The sequence below is a fragment of the Heterodontus francisci genome, chromosome 34 (assembly GCF_036365525.1).
Source record: "Heterodontus francisci isolate sHetFra1 chromosome 34, sHetFra1.hap1, whole genome shotgun sequence".
Classification (NCBI taxonomy): Eukaryota; Metazoa; Chordata; class Chondrichthyes; order Heterodontiformes; family Heterodontidae; genus Heterodontus; species Heterodontus francisci.
In genome coordinates this window covers 5,165,894-5,193,859 of record NC_090404.1, presented here as the reverse complement: position 1 = coordinate 5,193,859, position 27,966 = coordinate 5,165,894, and the positions used below count along the sequence as shown (strand labels likewise).

The 27,966-nt window shown below is 44.8% G+C and overlaps 2 protein-coding genes and 1 long non-coding RNA gene across 3 annotated transcripts in view; 2 read left to right on the top strand and 1 right to left on the bottom strand.

The window, feature by feature from the left end:
* Positions 1–523: 523 nt before the first annotated feature.
* LOC137348950 (uncharacterized) lies at positions 524–8,381 on the bottom strand. Its single transcript, XR_010969148.1, has 2 exons — positions 8,333–8,381; positions 524–1,362 (listed from the first exon to the last, which is right to left on the bottom strand). It is a non-coding gene; the product is annotated as an uncharacterized lncRNA (long non-coding RNA).
* Positions 8,382–17,233: 8,852 nt separating this feature from the next.
* LOC137348535 (uncharacterized) lies at positions 17,234–22,627 on the top strand. The gene is made up of 3 exons (XM_068013839.1): positions 17,234–17,447; positions 17,725–17,962; positions 22,215–22,627. Exons 1-3 carry the CDS (start codon positions 17,234–17,236, stop codon positions 22,378–22,380), a joined length of 618 nt encoding a protein of 205 aa, XP_067869940.1. The 3' UTR covers positions 22,381–22,627.
* LOC137348534 (zinc finger protein 850-like) overlaps positions 22,539–27,966 on the top strand; it is a gene marked incomplete at its 5' end in the record, with an annotated part of 32,185 nt that continues 26,757 nt past the window's right edge. The window contains 3 exons of the mRNA XM_068013838.1: positions 22,539–24,103; positions 25,121–25,213; positions 27,440–27,559. Of these exons, the coding sequence (XP_067869939.1) occupies positions 22,539–24,103; positions 25,121–25,213; positions 27,440–27,559 (1,778 nt within the window). The remainder of the gene's footprint in view (positions 24,104–25,120; positions 25,214–27,439; positions 27,560–27,966) is intronic.

Below are 27,966 nucleotides of genomic sequence, written 5' to 3'. Positions count from 1 at the left end.
TGATCATTTCAGGATTTGTTGAAAAAGTGATTATTTTTTATCTACGAGAAAACCTGTCATTTGTCTGTTTATTTGACCCTAAAGACACTCAGGGACTCAGGTTATTTTAACAAAACACGATTGTGTTTCATTGGGAGGTGACAGTGGAAACCACCCACACCACTTACCACCTGTCTGGAATAGAAGCTATTGTGAAGAGCAGGGCAATTCTCCATACAGTCTTGGCCAATATTTATCACTCAATCAATATCACTAAAAACAGATTAACTGGGCATCATCACGTTGCTGTCTGTGGGAGCTTGCTGTGTGCAAATTAGCTGCCTCATTTCCTACTTTACAACATTGGCTGCAATTTAAAAGAACTTCATTGGCTGTAAAGTGTTTTGAGACGTCCTGATGTCATGAAAGCAGCTACAAAAATACAAGTCTTTGTTTAACAGAGGAGAAAAGGCCCAAAAATGGAACAGCAGCATTTCAATTAGTCTCCTCTTTCCTGGAGAAAACAAATACTCGACACTCAGTGTGTTGGAAACAAAACTGATTTATTCAATATTTATCCAGCCAAGTTATAGGGTTATTAACATAAGAAACAAATATCAATTGTCAGAATGAACATGGTTCAGTCCTGGATGTAATTAACAGCAGCAATAACAGCAGAATCCAACCCCTGCAGTCATTTGTGAACTCACTGGTGTTTCAGCAGGTTGCCTGACTGAGTGAATCCCTTCCCACACACAGAGCAGGTGAATGGCCTCTCCAGAGTGTGAGTCCGCTGGTGAATCACCAGTTCCTTTTAAAGTTCTTCTCGCAGTCAGAACAGTTAAAAGGTCTCTTATCAGAATGAACTTGCTGGTGTCTCACCAGGCAGGATGACTGAGCGAATCCCTTCCCACACATGGAGCAGGTGAATGGCCTCTCCCCAGTGTGACTGCGTCGATGAGTTTCCAGTTTAGATGGGCATTTGAAATTCTACCCACAGTCCCCATATTTCCACGGTTTCTCCGTGGTGCGAGTGTACTTGTGTCTCTCCAGGGTCGATGATCAGTTGAAGCCTCATGTACACACAGAACATATGCACAGTTTCTCCCCACTGTGAATGGTGCGATGTTTTTTCAGGCTGTGTAACTGGTTAAAGCTCTTTCCACAGTCAGTGCACTGGAACACTCTCACTCAGGTGTGTCTCAGTGCTTTTCCAGTCACACTGATGTTTGAAATCTTTTCTGACAGACAGAACAGACAAACATTTCTCCTTCCGCATTCCAAGGACAATGATATTTGGGTCCTGATGAATCGAGTCGCTGTCAGATCTTGATGTGATGTTTACTTTGTGTTTGCTGTATGTAAATCCTTCCCTTTTAAACCCTGTAAAAGGAGTTTAGAAAAGCCATCACTGTCAGTACAGGATAGAAAATCACAAGATTCTTTCCTCCTGCTTCCTGACCTACGATGACAGCACATGTTCCTGTTCCACATTTCTTCCTATAAAGATGACGGCTGTTAACCCAGGCCTGTCTCTGGGAGAGGTCCCGCAGCTGCCTCCCCACTCAGTACAAACACGGGACTGGAATGTTCTTATTCAGGGTTTGAGATCTACATCGGCTCTTTGTAAATCGGATAATGTTTCCTGTTTTATATTGGGACTACACTCAGTGTGTGTGAACTCTGCATTGCCCCATGGTTTATTAACCCGCCCCCTCCAGCCTCCTCTATCCTGTTCCATTCCATTTCTCGTATTTTTGCTCTCACCCCTTCCCCATCTCCCAGAAGCACGATCCAATTAATCCCACTCTTCTCCTCTTTCCCCATTTCCCAGCAATGCTTTTCTTTTACACTTCCCTTTTGAAAGTTACTATTGAATCTGCTTTCACCGCCCTTTCAAGCAGTTCATTCCAGATCACAACAATTCACTGAGTTTAAAAAACAAGCAAATCTTCTCAGCCTACCTCCCCCTCCCTGGCTTCTTCATAACCAATTATCTTAAATCTGTGTCCTCAGGTTATGAACCCTCTTGTCAGTGGAAACGGTTTCCCCTGATCTGCTCTCTCAAGCTGCCTCCCCTCCTATAATTTTAAACACCTCCATTAAATCTCCGCTTAACCTTCTTTGCTCCAAGGAGAACAATCCCAGTCTCTATAGTCTCTCCACGAAACTGAACTTCCTCATCCCTGGACGTGAGGCAAGGTGGAGGATTGTGACGAGGCTTTGGAAAATATGACCAGTTGGGAGCAGGAAATATCGACAGGCACCAAACCAGAAAACCGAGTCTCCAGATTTGTGAATCTATAGATCCAGTTAAGGAAACGGAATCAGAGGAGAGCGAAGGGGGACCTGTCCGACTGACCAGAGGCAGTCAAGATGCTGGAACATTTACGCTGATGTTATCAGTGAAATTAGCTGATCTCAGCCATTGAAAGGGATTCTCGTTCCTGCACATCAGGAATGAAAACCTAATATCGGCTTTAGGATCATAGGAAATAGGGGCAGGAGTAGGCCATTCGGCCCGTCGAGCCTGCTCCGCCATTCAAACAGATCATGGCTGGTCACCTACCTCTACGTCATTTTTTTTCCCCACTGTCCCCATATCTCTTGATATTATTAGTATTCAGAAACCTATCGATTTCTGTCTTGAACATGCTCAATGATTGAGTTTCCACAGCCTTCTGGGGTAGAGAATTCCACAGATTCACCACTCTCTGTGTAAAGAAATTCCTCCTCAGCTCAGTCTTAAATGACCTGCCCCTTACTCTGAGACTGTGTCCCCTTGCTCTAGACTCACTAACCAGAGATCACCTCTCATTCTTTGAAACTCTAGAGAATACAGGCCCAGTTTCTGCAATCTCTCCTCATAAGACAATCCCGCCATCCCAGGGTTTATAGCGTCATAGAGAGATACAGCACTGAAATAGGCCCTTCGGCCCACCAAGTCTGGTGAACCTCCGTTGCACTCCCTCTACGGCAAATATATCCTTCCTTAGATAAGGAGACCAAAACTGTACACAATACTCCAGATGTGGTCTCACCAATGCTTTATACAATTGAAACAATACATCTTTGCTCCTGTACTCAAATCCCCTTGCAATGAAGGCCAACATACCACTAGCCTTCCGAATTGCTTGCTGCACCTACATACCAGCTTTTAGTGACTCATGAACAAGGACACCTAGGTCTCTTTGGACACCAACACTTCCCAACCTCTCACCATTTAAGAAATACTCTGCCTTTCTGTTTTTTTCTACCAAAGTGGATAACTTCACACTTATTCACATTATATTCCATTTGCCATGTTCTTGCCCATTCACTTAGCCTGTCCAAATCCCCTTGAATCCTCCTCACAACTTACATTACCTCCTAGTTTTGTGTCATCCACAAAATTGGAAATATTACAATTGGTCCCCACATCCAAGTCATTTATATAGATTGCAAACAGCTATTTACAACGGTTTTGGGACAATCGGAATACCTGGTAACTGAGAATGTAGGAGATAAAAATAGAACATGCTGAAAATATTCAGCAGGTCAGGCAGCATCTGTAGAAAGAGGAACAGAGTTACCGTTTCAGGTCTGTGACCTTTCAACAGAACTGGCAAAGATTAGAAATGTAATGTGCTTTGAACAATTAAAGTGGGGAGGGGGAAGAAGAACAAAGGGGAAGTGTGTTAGACGGCAGAGGGCAGGAGAGATTAAATGAAAAGATGTCATGGAACAAAGACAAAGGGGGTCCAAATAGATGTGGTGAAAGAAAAAGCAATAATCCAGAGAGAGTGTTAATGGCAGAACAGTGAACAGCTCTGTCCAAAAGCACAAACATGAAACAGTTGAAGACAGACCTATAGCTAAAAAATAAAATAAAATAAAAAGGCAGTTATGCTCTGAAATTGCCCTGCAGTGCTAGCTCCTGGGTATCCCTGCCCTGCAGTGCTAGTTCCAGTGTATAACTGTCCCGCAGCGTTAATTCCTGTGTATTCCTGTCCAGCTCCCCTTGTCAGAGCTGAAACATGTTGAATTTGGTCTACAGCTGCTTCCATTTATTATTTAAAAGCAAAATACTGCAAATGCTGGAAATCTGAAATAAAAACAAGAAATGCTGGAACGACTCAGCCGGTCTGGCAGCATCTGTGGAAAGAGAAGCAGAGTTAACGTTTTGGGTCAGCGACCCTTCTTCGGAACTTCGGAGTTCCGAAGAAGGGTCGCTGACCCGAAACGTTAACTCTGCTTCTCTTTCCACAGATGCTGCCAGACCGGCTGAGTCGTTCCAGCATTTCTTGTTTTTATTCCATTTATTATTTACTTATCTTAAGTGTGGATGTGGCTTCAACTGATTCTCCAAACTGGACAGACACAAGGGCACCCATATCATCGAGAAATGTGTAAGTGTGGGGACGATGGGAAGGAGTTCAGTTCCCTAACCAAGCTGCAAACTCATTGACAGTCACACTGGGGAGAGGCCATTCACCTGCTCCATGTGTGGGAAAGGATTCACTCTTTCATCCAACCTGTTGACACACCAGCGAGTTCACACTGGGGAGAGTCATGTGGGAACGGATTCACGGTCATCCCTGGGAAATTACAGAGAGGTGCAAAAAATATAGGTTTGTGTTAACGGGGGACTTTAATTGTCCAAACATAGACTGGGATAATAGTAGTGTAAAGAGCAGTGAGGGGCAAGAGCTCCTAGAGTGTGTTCAAGAAACTTTTCTACAGAAGTATGTTTCTAGTCGAATGAGAAAGGAGGCACTACTAGACCTGGTCTTGGGAATGAGGTGGGCCAAGTGGATCAAGTATCAGTAGCAGAACATTTAGGGGACAGTGATCATTGTATCATAAAGTATCATATGGAAAAGGATAAAGAACAATCCAGAGTAAGAATAATTAACTGGGGGAAAGCCAATTTCAATGGGGGTAAGAATGGAGCTGGGGCGAATAAATTGGAGTCAAAGGTTGGCAGGAAAAACAATAGCTGAAAAATGGGCTACCTTCAAAGAAGAGTGTGTTCGGGCACAGTCAAGGTATGTTCCCTCGAAGGGGAAAGGTAGGGCAAACAAATCCCGAGCTCCCTGGATGACAAAAGGAGAGATTAAGATAAAGAAGAAAAACTGTGCTTATGACAGATGCCAGGTAGAAAACACTATTGAGAACTAAGCTGAATACAGAAGGTGCAGAGGGGAAGTGAAAAAGAAAATTAGAGAAGCAAAGAGACAGCGTGAAAAGAAACTGGCAGCTAACATTAAAGGGAATCCAAAAATCTTCTGTAGACATGTAAATAGTAAAAAGGTGGGGAACAGACGAGTGGGCTGATTAATGACCATAAAGGGAATTTACACGTGGAGGCAGAGGGTAAAGCCTGGCTCGGGTAAAAATTAAAACCCAACCCGGGCCCAACCCGAGCCAGAGTCCTTTAATTTTTTTTCGCACCCGATCCAACCTGAATATCCTTCATCCATTTCGGCAGCAGGCTATTCCTGTAGACGGAGTGGGGAATCATGGGTAAGCCTGATCCCGTGACTTCCCGGAAGCAGCACAGTCCAGCCCGACGCAACCCGACCCCGAATGCTGGAGTCGGAATATAGACCTGACCCAACCCGAACCAGACACATGTCGTCAGCTCGAGAGAGCACGTTTCCAGCATTCATTGTCATTCTTCCTGACTCTAAACACAGTTGTAAAGGAGACTTCTGTTCTGTGCCCAGGAGCTCTGAACCATGGGAGAGCGCGGCTGGGACACATTTCTTACATGCCTCAGGATTAACCCACACGGGGGCTTTGCTGTCAGTGAAGAGAGACGAGAAAGACCAAAGTGCCATTTGTCCCTCTCAGTGTGACCCTGAAGGACTGTGTCCAGGCTGAAGTTCTGTTCCTGCCGTACGATCCCCCCCACCCTCCAGATTGTCCTTTCTGAGTTTCAGCCAGGGGATGTTAAACACACGGGTAGGAAAGACAAAAATCTACAACAATGTGCTTAAACCACATTTATCCAGAATATTAAACCCTCTATCTGGACTGGAGGTTATCAGGAGAAACAAACCCTAACTGACAGAACAGAAACAGACAAAATTTACAACACAGAAGGAGGCCATTCGGCCCATCATATCCCTGCCAGTTGAAGAAAATACTATCCAGCCTAATCCCACTTTCCAGCTCTTGATCTGTAGTTCTGCAGGTTACGGTTTACATAACCAAATTTTTTTTCCAATGTGATGAGGGTTTCATTCTCTACCACCCTTTCAGGCAGTGAGTTCCAGACCCCCACCACCCTCTGGGTGAAATGATTTCCCCACTCCCCTCTAATCCTTCTGCCAATTACATGCCGGTCACTTTATAGGGAGTTAGCTCAAATGTTTTACTTAACTCTTATCTGTAAATCTCAAATTTTAATTCACTGAAAAATTCAGAAACCTTTATTGTCACTATCCCTTGCTATTTAACTTTATCCCCCAAGTAGATTAATTGAACACTGACTAATCTATAAATTATCAAATTGGCTTCAGTGTTCTGCTAGTCTTAGTTTATACTTGATTAATGTGGAGGCCAGATCTGTATGTAGTTCTCTAGCTGTGGGGGGTCTAACTAGTGATTTATACAATTCTAGCATTATTTCCCTGCTCTTACACTCTAGGCCTTGGCTAATAAGGGAAAGTAATCTATATGTCTTCTTGACCACCTTATCTAACTGTCCTGCAGCCTTCAGGTATCTGTGGACATGTACTTCCTGGTCCCTCTGTTCCTCTACACCTTGCAGGATCCTACCATTCACTATGTATTCCCTTGCCTTGTTTGTCCTCCCCAAATGCATGACCTCACACTTCTCCATTTCCCTCTTTTCTGCCCACCTGACCATTCCATTGATATCTCCTGCAGTGTACAGCTTTCCTCTTCACTATCAACCACACGACCAATTTTTGTAACATCTGCAAACTTTTTAATCATGATCCCCTACACTTAAGTCTAAATCATTTGATACATACCACAAAAGGCCAGTGGCCTAGTGCTGAGCCCTGTGGAAACCCAACTGGAAATAGGCTTCCAGTCGGGATTCAGTTCTGGATGTGATTAACAGCAGCAATAACAGCAGAATCCAATTGCTGCAGTCACTCGTGAACTTGCTGGTGTCTCAGCAGTTTGTCTGAATAAACAAATCCCTTCCCACACACAGAGCAGGTGAACGGTCTCTCCCCGGAGTGAACTCGCTGGTGTCTCAGCTGATACCTTGTACTTTTAAAGCTTTTCTCAGTCAGAACATTTAAAAGGTCTCTCATCAGTGTGAACAAGTTGGTGTTCAGTGAGGTGGGACGTCTTTGTGAATCCCTTCCCACACATGGAGCAGATGAATGGTCTCTCACTGGTGTATCAGAAGCTCAGATGAATTAGTGTATTCCTGCCCACACTCAGAGTAGGTGAACGGTCTCTCCCCAGTGTGACTGTGTTGATGAGTTTCCAACTCAGACAGGTAACTGAATCCCTTCCCACAATCCCCACATTTCCATGGTTTCTCTGTGGTGCGGGTGTCCTTGTGTCTCTCCAGGTTGAATGATCAGTTGACGTCTCGAGCACACACAGAACACGTGTACAGTTTCTCCCTGGTGTGAATGGTGCGATGTTTTTTCAGGCTGTGTAACTGGTTAAAGCTTGTTCCACAACCAGTGAGCTGGAATACTCTCACTCGGGTGTGTGTGTCTCGGTGCTTTTCCAGTCACACTGATGTTTGAAATCCTTTCCCACAGACAGAAAAGACAAACATTTCTCCTTCCACATTCAAAGGCCAATAATATTCAGGTCCTGATGAATCGAGTGACTCTGTCAGATCCTAATGTGATGTTTGGTTTGAGTTTCCCGTCTGCAAATCCTTCCCTTCTTATACCCTGTAAAAGGACATTACATAGAATACACAGTATACAAAGAGGCCATTCGGTCCAACTAGTCTGTACAGGTGCTTATACACCTCATGTGTCAGCTCCCAATCAAGAAGCAGCAGTTCAAGAAGGTGGCCCACTATCGCCTTCGCAAGGGCAAATGCGGATTGACAATATTTGGGGCTTTTGCTCGTGATGTCCATCTCCCAAGAGTTCAGTAAAAAATCTGCAGTTATAAAATGGATTAAAAGCTTCTACAGAAATATTTGTTCCTCAAACGATATCCTTTACACAGTACGGACAATGTCTCTTGAGCAGCCTAATCTCCCCTAGAATCTACCCCCCTTGATAATCCGACATCAGATGTTGGGCCAGACTGAGCTCAAAAGTACTCACTGTTAAACCATCTCTGCCATTGTCAAACTGATGGAACAAAAAAGACCCGCACAGGAGACCAGGGACTGTCTTGGGTATCCAACACCTACCCAGTTACAAACCTGCTCTTAATTGGTCTGTCTGTGTTTCCAGACTCGGTTCTACGAGCAACACCTGCTATAAAACAAAAGTAAAATACTGTGGATGCTGAAAATCGGAAATAAAGAGGTCAGGCACCAATTGTGGAGAGAGAAACAGAGTTAATGTTTCAGGGTGTGCAGAATGAATTACAGGGATTGAAGATGGTGCAGAATTTGATGATCAATAGAAGCTCAGAAGTGGAAGAGAAGTGGACTATAGTGCAGGAAAAACAATTCCTGACCATGAAAGATACTGTGGGAAGATAAAGCTGGTAATCCAGCAACAAATGGTCGGGGAAGTAACAGTAAAATATCAAATATGTCTAAAATACAGCCATTATTAGAGGGAGAGGAAGTTAGACAATGGCACAGAGGCGATCGAAGAGGGCAGAAGTGAAACATAGCAATGGATGGACATGGACTCAGATCCACAGCAAAGGAACACATCAGCCCCAGAGCCATGGAACCCCACACAGATAACACAGCATAGCACTAAAAGTTCTAAATTGTAGATAAATGTTCAAATATAGTCACCTCAAACTAGTTCACTGTTTTAAAATTTGAAACCTCCAGCTGGAGCCTACAGCAGGAAAAAGATATTGGAAGCCCCATGGGGTCAGAGGTTTCAAAAATCCCGCCACTGAGGAAACAACCGGTGAGTGAGATTACATCACCAAGCACACACAATGAGATGATGTCACCACGCACACACAATGAGATGATGTCACCACGCACACACAATGAGATGATGTCACCACGCACACACAGACCATCCCACGCCTGCGCAAAACAGTCTTGGCAGCAGTGATATAAAAGCAAAATACTGCGGATGCTGGAAATCTGAAATAAAAACAGAAAGTGCTGAAAATACTCAGCAGGTCTGGCAGCATCTGTGGGAGAGAGAAGCAGAGTTAACATTTCAGGTCTGTGACAGTGAACTGGTTCTAGGAAAATTGGACATGCGCTTTGCTCCCCGCTCAGCCAGATGGCAGGCGTTAACCTGGGCCTGCTCCCGGGAAAAAGCCCTGGAGCTGTAAACACGGAACCTGGAGGTTCTTATTTGGGGTGTTTCTGAAGCCTCCCCTGTGCCCCGCCGACTCTCACCTGCTGCAAAAGCGTCTCCAGCACTCACACAGCTCCGATCAAACTGACACTACGTATGCTCCAGATACCGTCCAGCCGCACGACTGCACACTGAGCTCCTGTGGTTTGAATAGACTCCAGCAGTAAATGCTGGTTTCCCTTTATCCACCTGCTTGTTACATCCTCAAATAACTCTGATAAATTTGACAAACATACTTTCCCTTTCATCAAACCATGTTGACTCTGCCTGGTTGCATTATGATTTTCTAACTGTCCTGTTACTACTTCCTTAATGATGGGTTCTTGTATTTTCCCAATGACAGATATTAGGCTAAATGCTTTATGTCTCCATCGCCACCCCATTCCGTTTCTTGAATGCAGGTGTTACACTTGTGGTTTTCCAATCCCCTTGGACCTTTCTAGAATTTCAGGAATTTCGGAAAATTAGAACCAACGCATCAACTATCTCACTAGCCACTGCTTTTAGTACCCTAGGATGAAGTCCATCAGAACCCGTCAGAACTTGTCAGCCCGCAGCTCCAACAATTTGCTCAGTGCTACTTCCCTGGTGATTGTAATTTTATTGAGTTCCTCCCTCCCTTCCATTTCATGATTTGCAGCTCTTTCTGGGATGTTACTTATATTCTCTATAGTGAAGACCGATGCAAAATACCTGTCCAATTCATCTGCTATCTCCTTACTTTCCATTATTAATTCCCCAGACTCATTTTCTAAAGGACCAACGCTCACTTTGTTAACTCTTTTCTTTTTTAAAATATCTATAGAAGCTCTTACAATTTGTTTTTATATTTCTATCTAGCTTTCTCTCATACTCTAATTTTTCTCTACTTATCAATCTTTTAGTCATACTTTGCTGTTTTGTTATATTCTGTCCAATCTTCTGACCTGCCTCCCATCTTTGCATAATTATATGTTTTTTCTTTAAGTTTGATACTATCTTTATCTTTTTTAGTTAACCATGGATAGTGGGTCCTCCGCTTGGAATTTAAAAAAATAATGTTTGTGGGATGTGGGTGTCACTGGCAAGAACAGCATTTATTGCCCATCCCTAATTGCCCTTGAACTGAGTGGCTTGCTAGGGCATTTCAGAAACCTCTTTTTTTTTTTTTTTTGAGTCAACCACATTGCTGTGGGTCTGGAGCCACATGAAGCCCAGACCAGGTAAGGACAGCAGATTTCCTTCCCTAAAAGGACATTAGTGAACCAGATGGGTTTTTACAACAATCGAGTTACTCGCTGAAGAATTCCCAGCCTCTGACCTGCTCTTGTAGCCACGGTAGTTATGTGGCTGATCCAGTTCAGTTTCTGGTTGTTGGTACCCACATGCACCACGACAAACTGGATCCTTCCCCTCCTACTCCAAATTCCTCTCCAACCCTGAGGAGACGTCCCTAACTCTGGCAGCGAGCAGGCAACACAGCCCTCTCAGCTGCAAACAGCAATATTTCTCCCCGTAACTATACTGTCTCCTACTACTACATTGCTTTTTACTCTCCCCACTTGAATGGTCCCCTGCACCTTGGGGCTGTGGTCACTTTGCTCATCCTCCCTGCAGTCCCTGTTCTTGTCCACACAAACTGCAAGAACCTCAAACCTGTTGGCCAAGTGCAGGGACTGAGGCTCCTCCAGTGCTACCTTCTGGGTCCCCATACCTGCCTCACTCAGTGTGGGACCAGTAAAAACAGACAGAGCTTAGTTGAGAATGCAGGGCCAGTCACACAACAATACACAGTGTTTCGAAACATAGGGGGGGTTGGGTAGAAAGGGGCACAGAACACAGATGGCCCAGAGGAATGGCTACAGTCCAGAAAAACAGGCGGAAACATAATGGCATTGGCCACAATGCTAGCAGACTCAGTGTCCTTGCACAAAGCAGATAAGTAGTTGCTATGGACACAAGATATGATTAGACCTACGGTTAGACAATGGGAAAGTGTACAAAGAACAAAGAACAGTACAGCACTGGTACAGGCCATTCGGCCCTCCAAGCCTGCGCCGATCTTGATGCCTGCCTAAACTAAAACCTTCTGCACTTCCGGGGACCGTATTCCTCGATTCCCATCCTATTCATGTATTTGTCAAGATGCCTCTTAAATGTCGCTATCGTACCTGCTTCCACCACCTCCCCCGGCAGCAAGTTCCAGGCACTCACCACCCTCTGTGTAAAGAACTTGCCTCGCACATCCCCTCTAAACTTTGCCCCTCTCACTTTAAACCTATGTCCCCTAGTAACTGACTCTTCCACCCTGGGAAAAAGCTTCTGACTATCCACTCTGTCCATGCCGCTCATAACTTTGTAAACCTCTATCATGTCGCCCCTCCACCTCCGTCGTTCCAGTGAAAACAATCCGAGTTTATCCAACCTCTCCTCATAGCTAATGCCCTCCAGACCAGGCAGCATCCTGGTAAACCTTTTCTGTACCCTCTCCAAAGCCTCCACGTCCTTCTGGTAGTGTGGCGACCAGAATTGCACGCAATATTCTAAGTGTGGCCTAAGTAAGGTTCTGTACAGCTGCAGCATGACTTGCCAATTTTTATACTCTATGCCGTATGCCTTCTTGACTACCTTATCCACCTGCGTTGCCACTTTGAATGACCTGTGGACCTGTACGCCCAGATCTCTCTGCCTGTCAATACTCCTAAGGGTTCTGCCATTTACTGTGTACTTCCCACCTGCATTAGACCTTCCAAAATGCATTACCTCACATTTGTCCAGATTAAACTCCATCTGTCATTTCTCCGCCCAATGAAATGAGAAGTGCTGACCAGGCTCTTACTAAACCAAATAAGGAATTATCATTATGCCATTATACAAGACCCCTATGAGTAAGTAAGAAGGGTGGATCTTGGAAACAAGGGACGGCACGAGAACCCCAGGACCAACACTCGAGAAGGTACCCTGAATCTGGGACTCAGAACAGAAGGGCAGCCGCAAGTCCGAGACTGCTCACCTCACGTCTTGATGGGTAGTACATTGTGCAAGGAGTGAGTGCTTGTAATTGATGATTTAATGTGTGAATAAAACACTTGATATATCTTTCACCAGTCCACTGTTGTGAATTCTTTAGAGTAACTGCAGATTAGGCACAACAAAATGAGTAGACAAAAACAGGGCAACACCAGTCTGCTCTGTGGGACCTTGTCAAAAGCCTTGCAAAAATCCATGTAGACCACATCAACTGCACAACCCTCAATCTTTCTTGTTACTTCTTGAAACAATTCGATCAAATTAGTCAGACCGAGATCTTCCCTTAACAAATCCAAGCTGACTATCCTTTATTAATCTGTGCCCTCCAAGTGACAGTTTACCCTGTCTCTCAGAATAGACTCCAATAATTTGCCCACTACTGATGTTAGACTGACTGGCCTGTAATTATTGGTCTAACCCTCACTCCCTTTTTAAACAGAGGTACAACTTTAGCAGCTGTCCAATCCTCCGGCACCACACCTATATCCAATGCGGCTGGAAAATGATGGTCAGACCTTTTGCTATTTCCTCGCTGGCTTCTTTTAACAGCCTGGGGTACATTTCATCCGGCCTTGGTGATATATCAACTTTCAAAGATGCTAGTCCCATTAATACTTCCTCTCTCCCTATGTTCATCACATCCAATACTTCACACTCTTCCTCCTTAACTGCAATATCTGCATCGTCCCCCCTTTTGTGAAGACACATCAAGGTATTCATTAAGAACAATACCAACATCTTCCACCCCTACAAATAGGTTACATTTTTGGTCTTTCATGGGCCCTACTCTCTCCTTAGTTATCCTCTTACTCTTAATATATTGATAAAACATCTTTGGTTTCACCTTGATTTTGCTTGCCAATATTCTTTCATGCCCTCTGTTTGCTTTCCTAATTTCTTTTTGATTTCACCCCTGCACTTTCTATACTCCTTGGCTTTCTGTACTTTGAGTTCTTGGTGTCGGACATAAGCTTTCCTTTTCTGCCTTATTTTATCCTGCAAGTTTCTTGACATCCATTGGGCTCTAGATTTGGCCGCCTCACCCTTTTTCTTTGTGGGGACATGTTTACTCTGAACCCTTGAACTTCCCCTTTGAATGCCTCCCACTGTTCTGACACTGATTTACCTTCAAGTAGCTGTTTCCAGTCCACTTTCACTAAATCACTCCTCAGCTTAGGAAAATTGGCCTTGCCCCAATTGAGAACTCTAACTCTTGTTCTATCCTTGTCCTTTTCCATAACTATATTAAAATTGACTGAATTATGATCACCATCACCAAAATGCCCTCCCATTGTCACTCCTTCCACCTGCCCAGCTTCATTTCCTAAAACAAAGTGTAAAACTGCACCCTCTCTTGTTGGACTTGCTACATACTAGGCACTAAAACTATCCCAGTTAATATTGGGGTAGTTAAAATCCCCTGCTATTACTGCCCTATTGCTCTTGCACTTCTCCGAGATTTGCCTACGTATTTGCTCCTCGATCTCCCTCAGACTGGAGTCTCTAGTACACTCCAAGCGGTGTGATTGCCCCTTTTTTGTTCCTTAACTCGATCCATATGGTCTCATTTGATGAATCTTCCAACCATATCATCCTTCTTCACAGCTCTAATTGTTCCTTTGACCAAAATTGCACTCCCCTCCTTTCTTATACCCCTGTATATCGCCACTGAAAACCCTGTAATCAGTAACGTTGAGCTGCCATTCCTGTCCCCCCTCAAGCCACGTTTCTATAATAACTATGATATCATACTACCATGTGTCTATCTGTGCCCTCAGCTCATCTGCTTTATTTGCTGTACTCCTTGCATTGAAATAGACACCCTTGAGCACTGCCAAACTCTTTTCATTTATTTTCTAAGCTTTGTTTCCTCTGCCTCCCAGGCTCATCCACTAATTTGCTGCCTTCCAATTTCATTTCTGATTTTGTCCCAACTGAGTCTACCCTCAGGTCCCCATCCCCCACCAAACTAGTTTAAACCCTCCCCAACAGCACTAGAAAAACGTCCCGCAAGGAACTCAGTCCCGGCTCTGTTCAGGTGCAACCCGTCCGGCCTGTACAGATTTCCATCTCCCCCAGAGCTGATCCCAATGTCCCAGGAATCTGAAATATCTACCCGTCTAACTATATATAGTAGGCTGCAGGAAGATATCGATGGTCTGGTCAGGTGGGCAAAAAAGTGGCAAATGGAATTCAACCTGGAGAAGTGCGAGGTGATGCATTTGGGGAGGTCAAACAAGGCAAAGGAACACAAGATTAATGGGAGAATACCGAGAGGTGTAGAGGAAATGGGGGACCTTGGAGTGAATTTTATTTTATTTATTTATTTTTTATTTTTATTTATTTAGAGATACAGCACTGAAACAGGCCTTTCGGCCCACCGAGTCTGTGCCGACCAACAACCACCTATTTATACTAATCCTACATTAATCCCACATTCCCTACCACATCCCCACCATTCACCTACCACCTACCTACACTAGGGGCAATTTACAATGGCCAATTTACCTATCAACCTGCAAGTCTTTGGCTGTAGGAGGAAACCGGAGCACCCGGCAGAAACCCACACGGTCACAGGGAGAACTTGCAAACTCTGCACAGGCAGTACCCAGAACTGAACCCGGGTCGCTGGAGCTGTGAGGCTGCGATGCTAACCAGTGCGCCACTGTGCCGCATGCGAAGAGAAAAAGATCAGTGAAGACAAATGTAGGTCCCTTACAGTCAGAAATGGGGGAACAAAGAAATGGCAGAACAATTAAACACATACTTTGTTTCTGTCTTCACAAAGGAGGACACAACTAACCTCCCAGAAATGCTAGGGAACCATGGGTCTAATGAGAGGGAGGAACTGAAGGAAATTAGTATTGGTAAATAAATAGTGCTAGGGAAATTAACGGGGTTAAAGGCTGAGAAATCCCCAGGGCCTGATAATCTACATCCCAGAGTACTAAAGGAAGTGGCCCAGGAAATAGTGGATGCATTGGTGGTCATCTTCCAAAATTCTATAGACTCTGGGGCAGTTCCTACAGATTAGCGGGTGGCAAATGTAACCCCACTATTTTAAAAAAGAGGGAGAGGAAAAAACAGTGAACTACTGACCAGTTAGCCTTACATCAGTAATGAGGAAAATGCTAGAGTCCATTATAAAGGATGTGATAACAGAACACCTGGAAAGCATAAACGGAATTGGATGAAGTCAGCATGGGTTTACGAAAGGGAAATCATGCTTAACAAATCTACTAGAGTTTTTTGAGGATGTAACTAGTAGAATTGATAAGGGAGAACCAGTGGATGTGGTGTATTTGGATTTTCAGAAGGCTTTTGATAAAGGTCCCACATAAGAGGTTCATGTGCAAAATTAAAGCACATGGGATTGCGGGTAATATACTGGCATGGATTGCGAATTGGTTGACAGACAGGAAACAGAGAGTAGGAATAAACTGGTTTTTTTCCAGGTGGCAGGCAGTGACTAGTGGGGTACCGCAGGAATCAGTGGGCCCCAGCTATTCACAATATATATTAATGACTTGGATGAGGGAACTAAATGTAAGATTTCCAAGTTTGCAGACGACACAGATCTGGGGGGGCGGCGGGGGAATGTGAGCTGTGAGGAGGATGCAAAGAGGCTCCAATGTGATTTGCACAAGTTGGGTGAGCGGGCAAATGCATGGCAGATGCAGTATAACATGGATGAATGTCAGGTTAACCACTTTGGTTGTAAAAACAGAAAGGCAGATTATCTGAATGGTGATAGATTGGGAAAAGGGGAGGTGCAACGAGACCTGGGTGTCCTTGTACACCAGAAAGCAAGGATTCAGGTGCAGCAAGCAATTAGGAAGGTGAATGGTATGTTGGCCTTCATTGCAAGAGGATTTGAGTACAGGAGTAAGGGTGTCTTACTGCAGTTATACAGGACCTTAGCGAGACCAAATCTGGAGTATTGTGTGCAGTTTTGGTCTCCTTATCTGATGTTCTTGCCATGAAGGGAGTGCAAAGATGATTTACTAGGCAGATTCCTGGGATGGCAGGATTGACGTATGAGAAGAGATTGGGTCGACGAGGCCTATATTCACTATAGTTTAGAAGAATGAGTTGGGATCTCATAGAAACCTATACAATTCTCACAGGACTGGACAGGCTAGATGCAGGGAGGATGTTCCCGATGGCTGGGGAGTCCAGAACCAGGGGTCACAGTCTCAGGATACGGGGCATGCCATTTAGAACTGAGATGAGGAGAAATTTCTTCACTCAGAGGGTGGTGAACCTGTGGAATTCTCTACCACAGAGGGCAGTGGAGGCCAAGTTATTAAATATATTCAAGAAGGAGGTAGATATATTAATGCCAGAGGGAACAAGGGATATGGGGAGAAAGCAGGAAGAGGGTACTGAATTAGACGATCCGCCATGATCTTATTTTGAATGGCAGAGCAGGGCCGAATGGCCTACTCCTACTTTCTATGTTTCACAGATCAGTATTTTGTTTTCCTGGAATTCCTATTCTGAGTTTCACTTCAGAGCCAAGTGGACCAGGTGTTTAAAGGTCATTCATTTCCCTATTTCCATGTTTGTTAAAGTGCTTTGTTGATAAAAGGAACATTGATTTCACTTTGAAAGGATAAATAGTTTGCCAGGGGTTCACACTGACTCACCTGACTGGCAGCCTCAGGTTGCAGCCCTCAGGAACCTTGGCCCTCCGACCTCTGAACTACTTGCGAATGCTTCCCAAGACAACCTTCAGGTCGCTGTTCCCAACTGCTCCCGGTACCCAAGAGTGAAAGCCATTGGTCGATTAGTGTCACATGTGCGTCCAACGGGGCAGCAGCGGCGGGGCTTCACCCGGTGGCAAGCCGAGGTTAACGGCCGCCATCTTTATAGGGGGCAATGTGCAGCAGGGCGCATGCGTGGTTATGCTGGGCCAGGCACCGTGTGGATGGGGCTTCAAGTTCTTGGACGGTCTCTGGAGCATATGCAGTGATCAGAGCTCTGCGAGCGCGGGAGTCGCTTTTGCAGCGGGTGAGAGTCGGAGGGGCGTAGGGGAGGAATGGGGTGGGCGCTGATGCTTCAGAAACAGTAAGAACCTCCAGGTCCGGCGTTTGCGGCTCCGAGGCTTTTTTCCGCAGTAGGCCCCTGGTTAATGGCGCCATCTTGGGGAGCAGAGCGCATGCGCGGTCATCGGGCCCCTGTGACCAGGAGAGAAAATGCAGCACTTCCTGTTTTTATTTCAGATTTCCAGCATCTGCAGTATTTTGCTTTTATTTTAGTGTTTAATTCACTGCCACCTCTCTTCCAGGAATGCCTACCTTGAAGAAGTTCTGCTCTTCTCTCCGATGGGATTTTCGTTTGTCTCTTTTACCTTGTTCACCTTCATTGCTTTCTATTTCCCTCCTGGTGTTTGATGAAGTGTCTACCAAAACTCGTTTTCACAGCCACATCTCCTTCCTCAGTGACTGTCTCCGCCTCCGACTTACTTCACACGGATTCCAACTGAAGTTTCATCCTTCGTGTTTTAAATCCACCCAGGATTACAGGTATCTCCGAGAAATACAAAGTTCCTCGGACTGCTGTTCTTGCCGCATCCTGAGATCTACACTCAGTGCCATGCGCTGTCACATGCACACACTGGATCTCTCTCTCTCCAGAAGCACCGCCTCACCTTATCTCAAAGCTGTTCTGCGCAGTTTCATTTGATCCTTCGTCTCATCCACGTATTAACAAAAAACTTAATTTCTTCCTTTCAGGTGTTGAGTATCGCAAGCTCCAGCAGCTGATGGGGACAAATGCCCCTCCAGATCCTTCTTCCCTTTCACTTCCCTCTGACTCCATCCCTTCTGATCTGACTCCTTGCCATGTATTCACTATACCCTCTGACCTTCCTCTCTCTGACGTTGAACGTTCTGTGCCCAGCAAAGGACTCAGTTTTATCCCCTTACGTCCCCACCTCAATGAATTTCACGTTCGGTACAACGTTGAGCTCTTCTTCCTTCGCCTCTGGGCTCACTTCTTTGACCAGGATTCCTCCCCCCACATCAGCAGACCCATTCACCCACCTCCAGCATTCTCCCTCCACCTGGACCCCTCCCTCTGGCCTCTTATCCACTCTTGATCTTTTCATTGAGAACTGTCGGCGAGACATCAGCCGTCTCAATTTCTCTGCCCATCTCACTTACTCTAACCTGTATCCCTCTGAACTTGCTGCACTCCATTGTCTCAGGTCTAACCCCAACATGGTCATCAAACCTGCAGACAAGGGTGGTGCTGTTGTTGTCTGGCGTACCGACCTCTACCTTGCAGGGGCTCAGTGCCAACTCTCAGACACTTCTTCCTACCTCCCTCTGGACCATGATCCCCACCACCAAACATCAAGTTACTGTCCACAAGACTATCACTGACCTCATCTCCTCTGGAGATCTTCCCTGTACAGCTTCCAACCTCATAGTCCCACAACCCTGGACAGCCCGCTTCTACCTCCTTTCTAAAATCCACAAACAGGACTGTCCTGGCAGACCCATTGTCTCAGCCTGTTCCTGCCCCACTGAACCTATTTCTTCCTATCTTGACTCTATCTTTTCTCCCCTGGTCCAGTCTCTTCCCACCTACATCAGTGACTCTTCTGATGTCTTACGTCACTTTGACTATTTCCAGTTTCCTGCCCCTAACTGCCTCCTCTTCACTATGGATGTCCCATCTCTCTACACCTCCATCCCCCACCAGGACGGTTTGAGGGCTCTCCGCTGCTTACTTGAACAGAGGCCCAACCACCACCCTCCTCCGTCTGGCTGAACTTGTTCTCACATTGAACAACTTCTCCTTCAATTCCACTCACTTCCTTCAAGTAAAAGGTGTTGCTATAGGTACCCACATGGGTCCTAGTTATGCCTGTCTCTGTCTTTTTGTGGGATATGCCGAACATTTCTTGTTCCAGTCCTACTTGGGGGGGCCCCCTCCCTCAACTCTTTTTCCGGTACATTGATGACTGTATCGGTGCCGTTTCCTGCTCCCGCCCTGAACTGGAAAACGTTTATCAACTTTGCTTCCAATTTCCACCCTTCTCTCACCTTTACATGGTCTATACCCGATACTTCCCTTCCCTTCCTCGATTCTCTGTCTCCATCTCTGGGGATAGGCTGTCTGCTAGTATTCAAAATAAGCCCACCGACTCTCACAGCTGCCTCGACGACATTTCCTCACACCCTGACTCCTGTAAGGACTCCATTCCATTCTCCCAGTTTCTCCGTCTCTGATGCAATTGTTCTGATGATGCTATCTTCCATGACAGCACTTCTGATATGCCTTCCTTATTCCTCAACCGAGGATTCCCCCCCACTGTGGTTGACAGGGCCTTCAACCATGTCTGGTCCATTTCCCGCACCTCGACCCTCACCCCTTCCCCTCCCTCCTAGAACCACAACAGGGTTTCCCTTGTCCTCATTTTCCACCCCACCAGCCTCCACGTCTAAAGGATTATCCTCCACCATTTCCGCCACCTCCAGCATGATGCCACTGTCAAACTCATTTTCCTCTCCCCTCTCCTGTCAGCATTCCGAAGAGATCATTCCCTCTGCGACACCCTGGTTCACTCCTTCATTACCCCCGACACCTCGTCCTCTTCTCATGGCACCTTCCCATGCAATCACAGGAGGTGTAATACCTGCTCTTTTACCTCCTCTCTCCTCACTATCCCAGGCCCCAACACTCCTTTCAGGTGAAGCAGCGATTTACTTGTACTTCTTTCAATTTAGTATCTTGTATTCGCTGCTCACAAAAGACGGTTTCCTCTACATTGGGGAGACCAAACGCAGACTGGGTGACCGCTTTGCTGAATACCTCCGCTCAGTCCGAAAGCATGACCCCGAGCTTCCGGTTGCTTGCCATTTCAACACTCCCCCCGATCTCACGCCAACATTTCTGTCTTTGGTCTGCTCCAGTGTTCCAGTGAACATCAACACAAGCTCGAGGAGCAGCACCTGATCTTTCAATTAGGCACTCTCCAGCCTTGCGGACTGAACATTGAGTTCAATAAATTGAGAGCATGACTGGCCTTTTTTAATATTTTATTTTTTAACCATGTGCCAGCTTTTCATGCAGTCAGAGCTGGTCATTGTTCCACTATTAACACTCACTCTGGACTAAAGCTTTGTCTTTCACCACAAGCATTAACACACGCTTTGCCTTTGTCCCAGGACAGCTTTGTTATTTAATCTGCCCTATCAAACCTCTTCCCCTTTATTCTCTCCCCCACTCCCTTCCCCTTCACTTGCTTAAAACCTAATTCTTTTCTAACCTTTGCCAGTTCTGTTGAAAGGTCACAGACCTGAAATGTTAACTTTGCTTCTCTCTCCACAGATGCTGCCAGACCTGCTGAGTATTTACAGCACTTTTTGTTTTGATTTGACTTGATTTGATTCTCACTCTGCACACGGGCTGGAGAACTGAACCCAGCCAGAGTAGAGGGAGGGGGAAAACTGGCAGTGGAGGAAAGAAATGGTGCGATGACGTTGGACTTCAGCGCAGGGAGGAGGGAGAGTGTGTGGGACGGGGATTTACAGCTTTGGGAGAACAAGGGAGGAAAACATTTTCCATAGAAACTAGAATTGTCTGTTCAGAATTTCTATCCTGTACTGACAGTGATGACTTTTGTAAACTCCTTTTACAGGGGATTAGAAGGGGAGGATTTGCAGACATTGATTTTATTCTCAATCTGCATACAGCGGGTTTCCAATCATCTCTCCTGAAGGTGCTGGTAAATGTCGGGGTTACTGTTTACATCCCATTGTAACAGAAATGATCTGAAAATGTTGAACTCCGTGTTGAGTCCAGAAGACTGAAATGCCAAACTGAAAGATGAACTGCTGTTCCTCAAGCTTCTGTTGAGCTTTATTAGAACAGTGTAGGAAGCTGAGGGCAGAGTGGGAGTGGAACAGATAATTCAGATGACAGGTGACCAGAAGATCAGGGTCATGCCTTTGAACTGAACGGAGGTGTTCCACCAAGCTGTCACCTAATCTGCATTTGGTCACCCCCATGTAGAGGAGACAGCATCATGAGCAGTGAATAGAGTATACTAAATTGAAATAAGTACAAGTAAATCACTGTTTCACCTGGAAGGGGTGATTGTGGCCTTGGACAATGAGAATGGAGGAGATAAAAGGGCAGGTATTGCATTCTACTATGCTTATACAGAAGAGAAATGGGTGTTGGATGTGATAGAGATTTGGACCAGGGTGTTGCAGAAGAAATGGTTCCACCAGAATGCTGAAAGGGGAGGGGAAGATGTTTTTGGTGGTAGCATCATCCTGGAGCTGAGGGAAATGATGGAGGATGATGTGTTGAATGTGGAGGCTGGAGGTACGGAAGGTGAGAATGTGGGGAACCCTATCATGCTTCTGGGAGATGGGGAAGGGGTGAAAACAGAAGTGCAGGAAATGGAGTGGAACAGGAAGGAGGAGGCCGGAGGGAGCGGGTTAATGAACCCTGGAGCAATGCAGGCTTCACACACACTGAGTGCAGCATGATAAACACACAGGTGCCCATGATAAAACAGGGAATATGATTCAATTTACAAATACCTGGTGTAGGCCTGAAACCCTGACTAAGAAGCTACAGGTCCTGCATTTGCACCGAGTAGGACGGCAGCTGTGGGTTAACAGCCACCGTCTTTATAGGAAACAATGTGCAGCAGGGTGCATGCGTGGTTATGCTGGGGTAGGAAGCAGGAGGAGAGAAGGTTGTGAATTTCTATCCTGGACTGACAGTGACGGCCTTTGTAAACTCCTTTTGCAGGGGATTCGAAGGGGAGGATTTAAAGACTGGAAATACAAACCAAGCAGCAGATCAAGATCCGACAGAGTCACACGATTCATCAGGACCTGAATATCATCCTTTGAATGTGGAAGGAGAAATGTTTGTCTGTTCTTTCTGTGGGAAAAGATTTCAAACATCAGTGTGACTGGAAAATCACTGAGACACACCCGAGTGAGAGTGTTCCAGTGCACTGACTGTGGAAAGAGCTTTAACCAGTTACACATCCTGAAAAAACATCACATCATTCACAGCGGGGAGAAACTGTACACGTGTTGTGTGTGTGGACGAGGCTTCAAGTGAGCGTCCAAGCTGGAGGGCCATGCGGATACCTGCACCACGGAGAAACCGTGGAAATGTAGGGACTGTGGGAAAGGATTCAATTCCCCATTGCAGCTGGAAACACATCAGCTCAGTCACACTGGGGAGGGATCGTTCATCTCTGTGTGTGGGCAGGAATTCGCTCAGTCTTCCGACCTTCTGAGACAGAAACCTGTTCACTCCGATCAGAGACCTTTTCAATGTTCTGACTGTGGGAAGATATTTAAAAGCAAAAAGGAACTACTGATACACCAGCGAGTTCACACTGGGGAGAGGCCATTCCTATGCTCTGTGTGTGGTAAGGGATTCACCCGTTTATCCACCCTGCTGACTCACCAGCGAGTTCACACTGGGGAGAGGCCGTTTACCTGCTCTGACTGTGGGAAGGGATTCACTCGGTCATCGAGCTTGCTGACACACCAACACACTCACACTGGAGAGAGGCCGTTTACCTGCTCTGACTGTGGGAAGGGATTCATTAATTCATCAAACCTGCTGACACACCAGCGGGTTCACACCGGGGAGAGGCCGTTCACCTGCTCCCTGTGTGGGAAAGGATTCATTCTGTTATCCATTCTGCTGAAACACCAGCGAGTTCACACTGATGAAAGACCTTTTAAATGTTCCGACTGTGAGAAGAGCTTTAAAAGCAGAAATGAGCTGCTGGCGCACCAGCGGGTTCACACCGGGGAGAGGCCGTTCACCTGCTCCATGTGTGGGAAAGGATTCATTCTGTTATCCACCCTGCTGAAACACCAACCAGTTCACACTGATGAAAGACCTTTTAAATGTTCTGACTGTGACAAGAGCTTTAAAAGGAGAAATGAGCTGCTGAGACACCAACTCACTCACACTGGGGAGAGGCCGTTCACTTGTTCTTTGTGTGGGAAAGGATTCACTCGGTCATCAAGCCTGCTGACACACCAACACACTCACACTGGAGAGAGGCCGTATACCTGTCCAGACTGCGGGAAGGGATTCAACGATCCATCTACCCTGCTGGCACACCAGCGAGTACACACTGGGGAGAGGCCATTCACCTGCTTTGTGTGTGGGAAAGGATTCACTCGGTCATCCAACTTGCTGACACACCAACTTGTTCACACAGATAACAGACCTTTTAAGTGTTCTGACTGTGACAAGAGCTTTAAAAGTAGAAATTATCTGCTGAAACACCAACGCACTCACACTGGGGAGAGGCCATTCACCTGCTCCGTGTGTGGGAAAAGATTCACTCAGCCAGCCACCCTGTTGAGACACCAGCACGTTCACACTGGGGAGAGGCCGTTCACCTGCTCCATGTGTGGGAAAGGATTCAATTGGTCATCCCACCTGCTGACACACCAGCGAGTTCACACTGATCAGAGACCTTTTAAATGTTCTGACTGTGAGAAGAGCTTTAAAAGTAGATGTGTTCTGCTGAAACACCAACTCACTCACACTGGGGAGAAACTGTTCACCTGCTCCGGGTGTGGGACAGGATTCGCTAAATCATCAAACCTGCTGAGACACCAGCGAGTTCATAAGTGTGCAATGGGACCAGAAGGGTAACATTAGTAGAATTAGTATTTAAATGTATGAATAAGTTTAGAAGAATCACTATAGTTGTGAGGGGCCTGTTGGATGATGGGATACTTTCTTGACCACTATGCTTTAACTGTACAACTCTATTTAATTGCCTCCACAGTCTGTGTAAACATGCTGTCCTTGCTTCACTAATCAGAGATAAGGGGAAAGGCTGGAGACGATACAAGCAGTAAACTCGTTAGGGTTAGGGTCAGCAGGATCCTCAAGGCTCAGTCACTGTTGCCCAGTCGTCAACCTCAGAGAGCGGGTGAGTACATTTACTTTACCACCCATTTGATAGGGAGGTCGAAGTTCAGGATGGGAAGCTGGCGGGCCGATTTGAGGATCTGAACAAAAGAACAGGTCCACGTTTGGAGTAACTAAAGACTGCGCAGTGCCAGGATCGTGGTTCCTTGGGTAAACAAGGAGGTAATATCGCTCTCGGGGTTAACCAGGCAAAGTAAGAACGATCGGAGAGGAAACAAGATGTCCTTTCCCCATGCAGGAACGATCGTAGGGTAGCGAGAGGTCCATACCCATCCAAATAGTGACAACAGTCAGACTATAAAACATCAGCCATGGCAAATAAGGATCCGGAGTGGGGACCCAAAGGGTCAATCACCAAATGTTTGGCAGTCACAAACAAAAAGAACTTTAGATAAAATGATCAGGAAGGTTGGGATCCCTCGGTTGACCCTGGATAAGCATAAAGAATGGTGGAAAGAACAGACAAAAGGGAATTATTATATTATTTAAATGCTATCAAACCATATCTCAGTCTGGAAAGTCTGAATTAGCTGGGCTAACTCAGGAAAAGAGGCAGGTTACAAGTGTTAGAAGGGCGAGAGCCAGAGTGGGAAAGTGAGAGGTATCAGGTTGGGGTAAGAGGGTCAAGATGCTTTAGTGAAATTTAAAAGTGAGTGAAAACAAGTTACTGTTTCTTTGTTTGAGTCTGTATGAATGTTGGAAACTTCCACGACTTTATGTCCTTGTCTGTGTAGCTTGTGTGCTATCGAGCTAACAGTCATTAACTCTTTGTTGTCTGGCTTTAATGTTGAAAGTATGAGCCTGTTACTTGATCTATTCTTGCACATGTATATTTCTGTGGGAACCTCGAGTCATGTTTTGGGTGTGAACTAGTTGAACCTCTATGTGTTCCTTGGGCTTGGGACTGGGAATTTAATGCAGATTTTTGGTACTTTGAATTCATAACCCATTACAAGAATCAATATTTCTAAGTTGTTTGAAATTAAGAATGCGATAACTGAGTGTGTTCATTTCAATTTAAGATTGTGCACCCAGAAATGGGGATATAAAAGTTCAATTACATTATAAATTAAAAATGGGTGTGTAGTGTTTTATTTTCATTTTAAAAGTCGGTTTTGAAACTGAAAAGGCAATGCACAATTTTGTAAGAGATAAGCTTCAGTCCTGAAGGCTTGGAAATGCCTGGCCGAAATCCAGTTTGAAGTTTTTAAACGCTTTGCTTTAATTGGACCAAAGTTTCAAATCTACTATTGTTTTTTTGCGGTTTAAAGATATATCTTACTGACTGTTAAAGGATAAATAAAGGAGATACTGGGAAGATTTTAAAGTTAGTTTAAGAGGCTGGTGTTAAGTCTTCATTGTAAGAATGTTAAACAACCTTTTCTTTAGTTTTTGGTGTATTACAGTCATTTGACAAGGCGCCAGAAGAAAGAACATGAAAATGACATAATCTACCTTTTGTTTTAAAAGAGCACGTGTTATTCTGTTCTATATGTAATTAATATGCATTGGTTTGAATTAAGTTTAAATTATTAAGGTTAACAGACCTGTTAAGTTGGGAAAACTGGAATTTCATTGATGACCACAACATGGTATGAGGGAGTATTTAATTCCAGATATAAGGCTCACTCATATATAACATTGGCAGTTTTGACTTATAAATGGTTAGTGCTGTGAATTGGAATTTGGAATCATCTTTGTTGTATTTTTTTTTAAATCCTTGAGTTAGGAACCACTTACAAAATGTTAAGTTTGGAAACAATTGGAGTTTAATCTAAAATTATGTCTTCCCTGATGGAGATCTTTTGAAGTATAAGTGGAAAATCAACATCTTAAAAAACAACAGTCTAGGTGGTTTCTATGAATATAGAGAATTTTTTTTTGGGAAGAACTCCATGGAACATTAACAAACCTCTCACTCCAGCAACACTGTTATTTGAATTTGGGATAATTTTGAGATGCAAAAAGTCCAGTGTAAGAAACTAAAATGTCACCCAAGATGAAGAACGAACAAATAAACGAAGGATAAAACAAAAGGGAATTATAACTCTGTGTCGTGAGCACATAAGGCCAAGAGAGTGGGTGCGTAGCAGTCATGAGGAAAGATAAATGATCTAAGAAGGTGAGCAGTAAATAATTTGGGGTTGTTTTACCACTTTAGGGAACTGTCCTGAACAGACTTAGGCAGGAGTTAGGAAGAAAACTCGTGTGTGCATAAGTTTCTGTTTGTGTATTGTATTAGTGTCCTGTGATATCCTTGTCTGTCTCTGAACTGATGGCTTATTAATCCTCTGGCCTGGTCCTGCATGATGTTCTAAAGTTTTGATAGCTGCATAAAATGGTTGAGAAGCTGTAAAAGCCCATGCTTTGTTTTGGCGAGGGAAAGAGAGAAGGGTTCCTTTTTAGGGGGACGATAAGTAATGATACTCAGCACTGTCAATTCGATTGTTCCAGTGGGTGAAAACCTCGAAGACCACCCTTTCCTTCCCCCATGCTTGTGAGAGGCTGCTGTTTGAAGTTTGGCAGATTTAAATGAAGGACCACTGATGAACTTTATTTCCTTTGGTTTCTTTCTTTCATAAGTTAAGTTGAACGAGTGTTGCAGAAATTGTGTGGATAACGTATGTGTGTAAATTTCATGTGCTTTCTTTCCTGAAGGGTGGTTGCACAAAAAGGGTGTCAGCACACTTTTTAAAAAAAAGAATTTCACAATGAGGAATATCAGTTGGATCAAAAGGAAGGTGTAAACAAACTAAATATTTAAGTTATAAGATGCGTGTTGCGATTTCTGGCCAAGAATCACAACCCGACTGTATTTTGATTAACATATGGGAATTTAAATCCAGATATGAATTCACGCATGTGAGAATAGGGCAGTTTTTCATGATTGATACTGCTAATTGGAACTTTGAAAATAGTTTGAGTTGAAACAGTCCGTGTGTTCAAGTTGTTTTTCGGAAGAGATTTGACAAAGGGATCAAAAAAGCTTGGAATTTTGAAACGTTGTCAGAGGAAAGTGTTCTGAAACACAAATTTCTCATTTGTTTGAAAAGTATGTGTTTAGACTATTCCGTAGCTCGTGGTTTGTTCTGTCTTCGAAGGAAAAGGGGTGGTGACATCATCACCCGTCCATCTGAGAACATTCACCCCTCCCCCTTTCAGACTAGCCGGAGGTTAACCCTTTCCGCTAGCATTTTAAGCTCACCATACAACTTTCAAAATATATTGCAACAAAATTGCTGACAGCTTTAGTAATTTGACCAGACATCTACAATGAGTTGACAATGATGAAATTAAATTGAGTTGATATTCTAATCTGAAATTTACGAGATTCTAGGAAATGAATAAAACCACACACACGGTCTTGGTGGTTTCTGTTTGGACAACGGTAAATATTGGACTAAGTATGAAAAAAACATCATTGTGTGTCAGCTCAGAGGTTTGGTACAGGTATATCCTGTACAGCTAGATTGTAAAAGGAAAAATCTTAAAGTGATGGGATTGGTACTGTATTTTCCAGGAATACCGCAAGGGGGGGGACACCACTCCCAATGGTCTCCAGTCAAACTACATAACTCAC

Coding starts and splice junctions, on each gene's coding strand:
- LOC137348535 (XM_068013839.1), top strand. CDS start 17,234: ATGTGCGTCCAACGGGGCAGCAGCGGCGGGGCTTCACCCGGTGGCAAG. Junction 17,448..17,724: donor GGGAGTCGCTTTTGCAGCGG/GTGAGAGTCGGA, acceptor CCTCTCTTCCAG/GAATGCCTACCTTGAAGAAG. Junction 17,963..22,214: donor AAATCCACCCAGGATTACAG/GTATCTCCGAGA, acceptor CTCCTTTTGCAG/GGGATTCGAAGGGGAGGATT.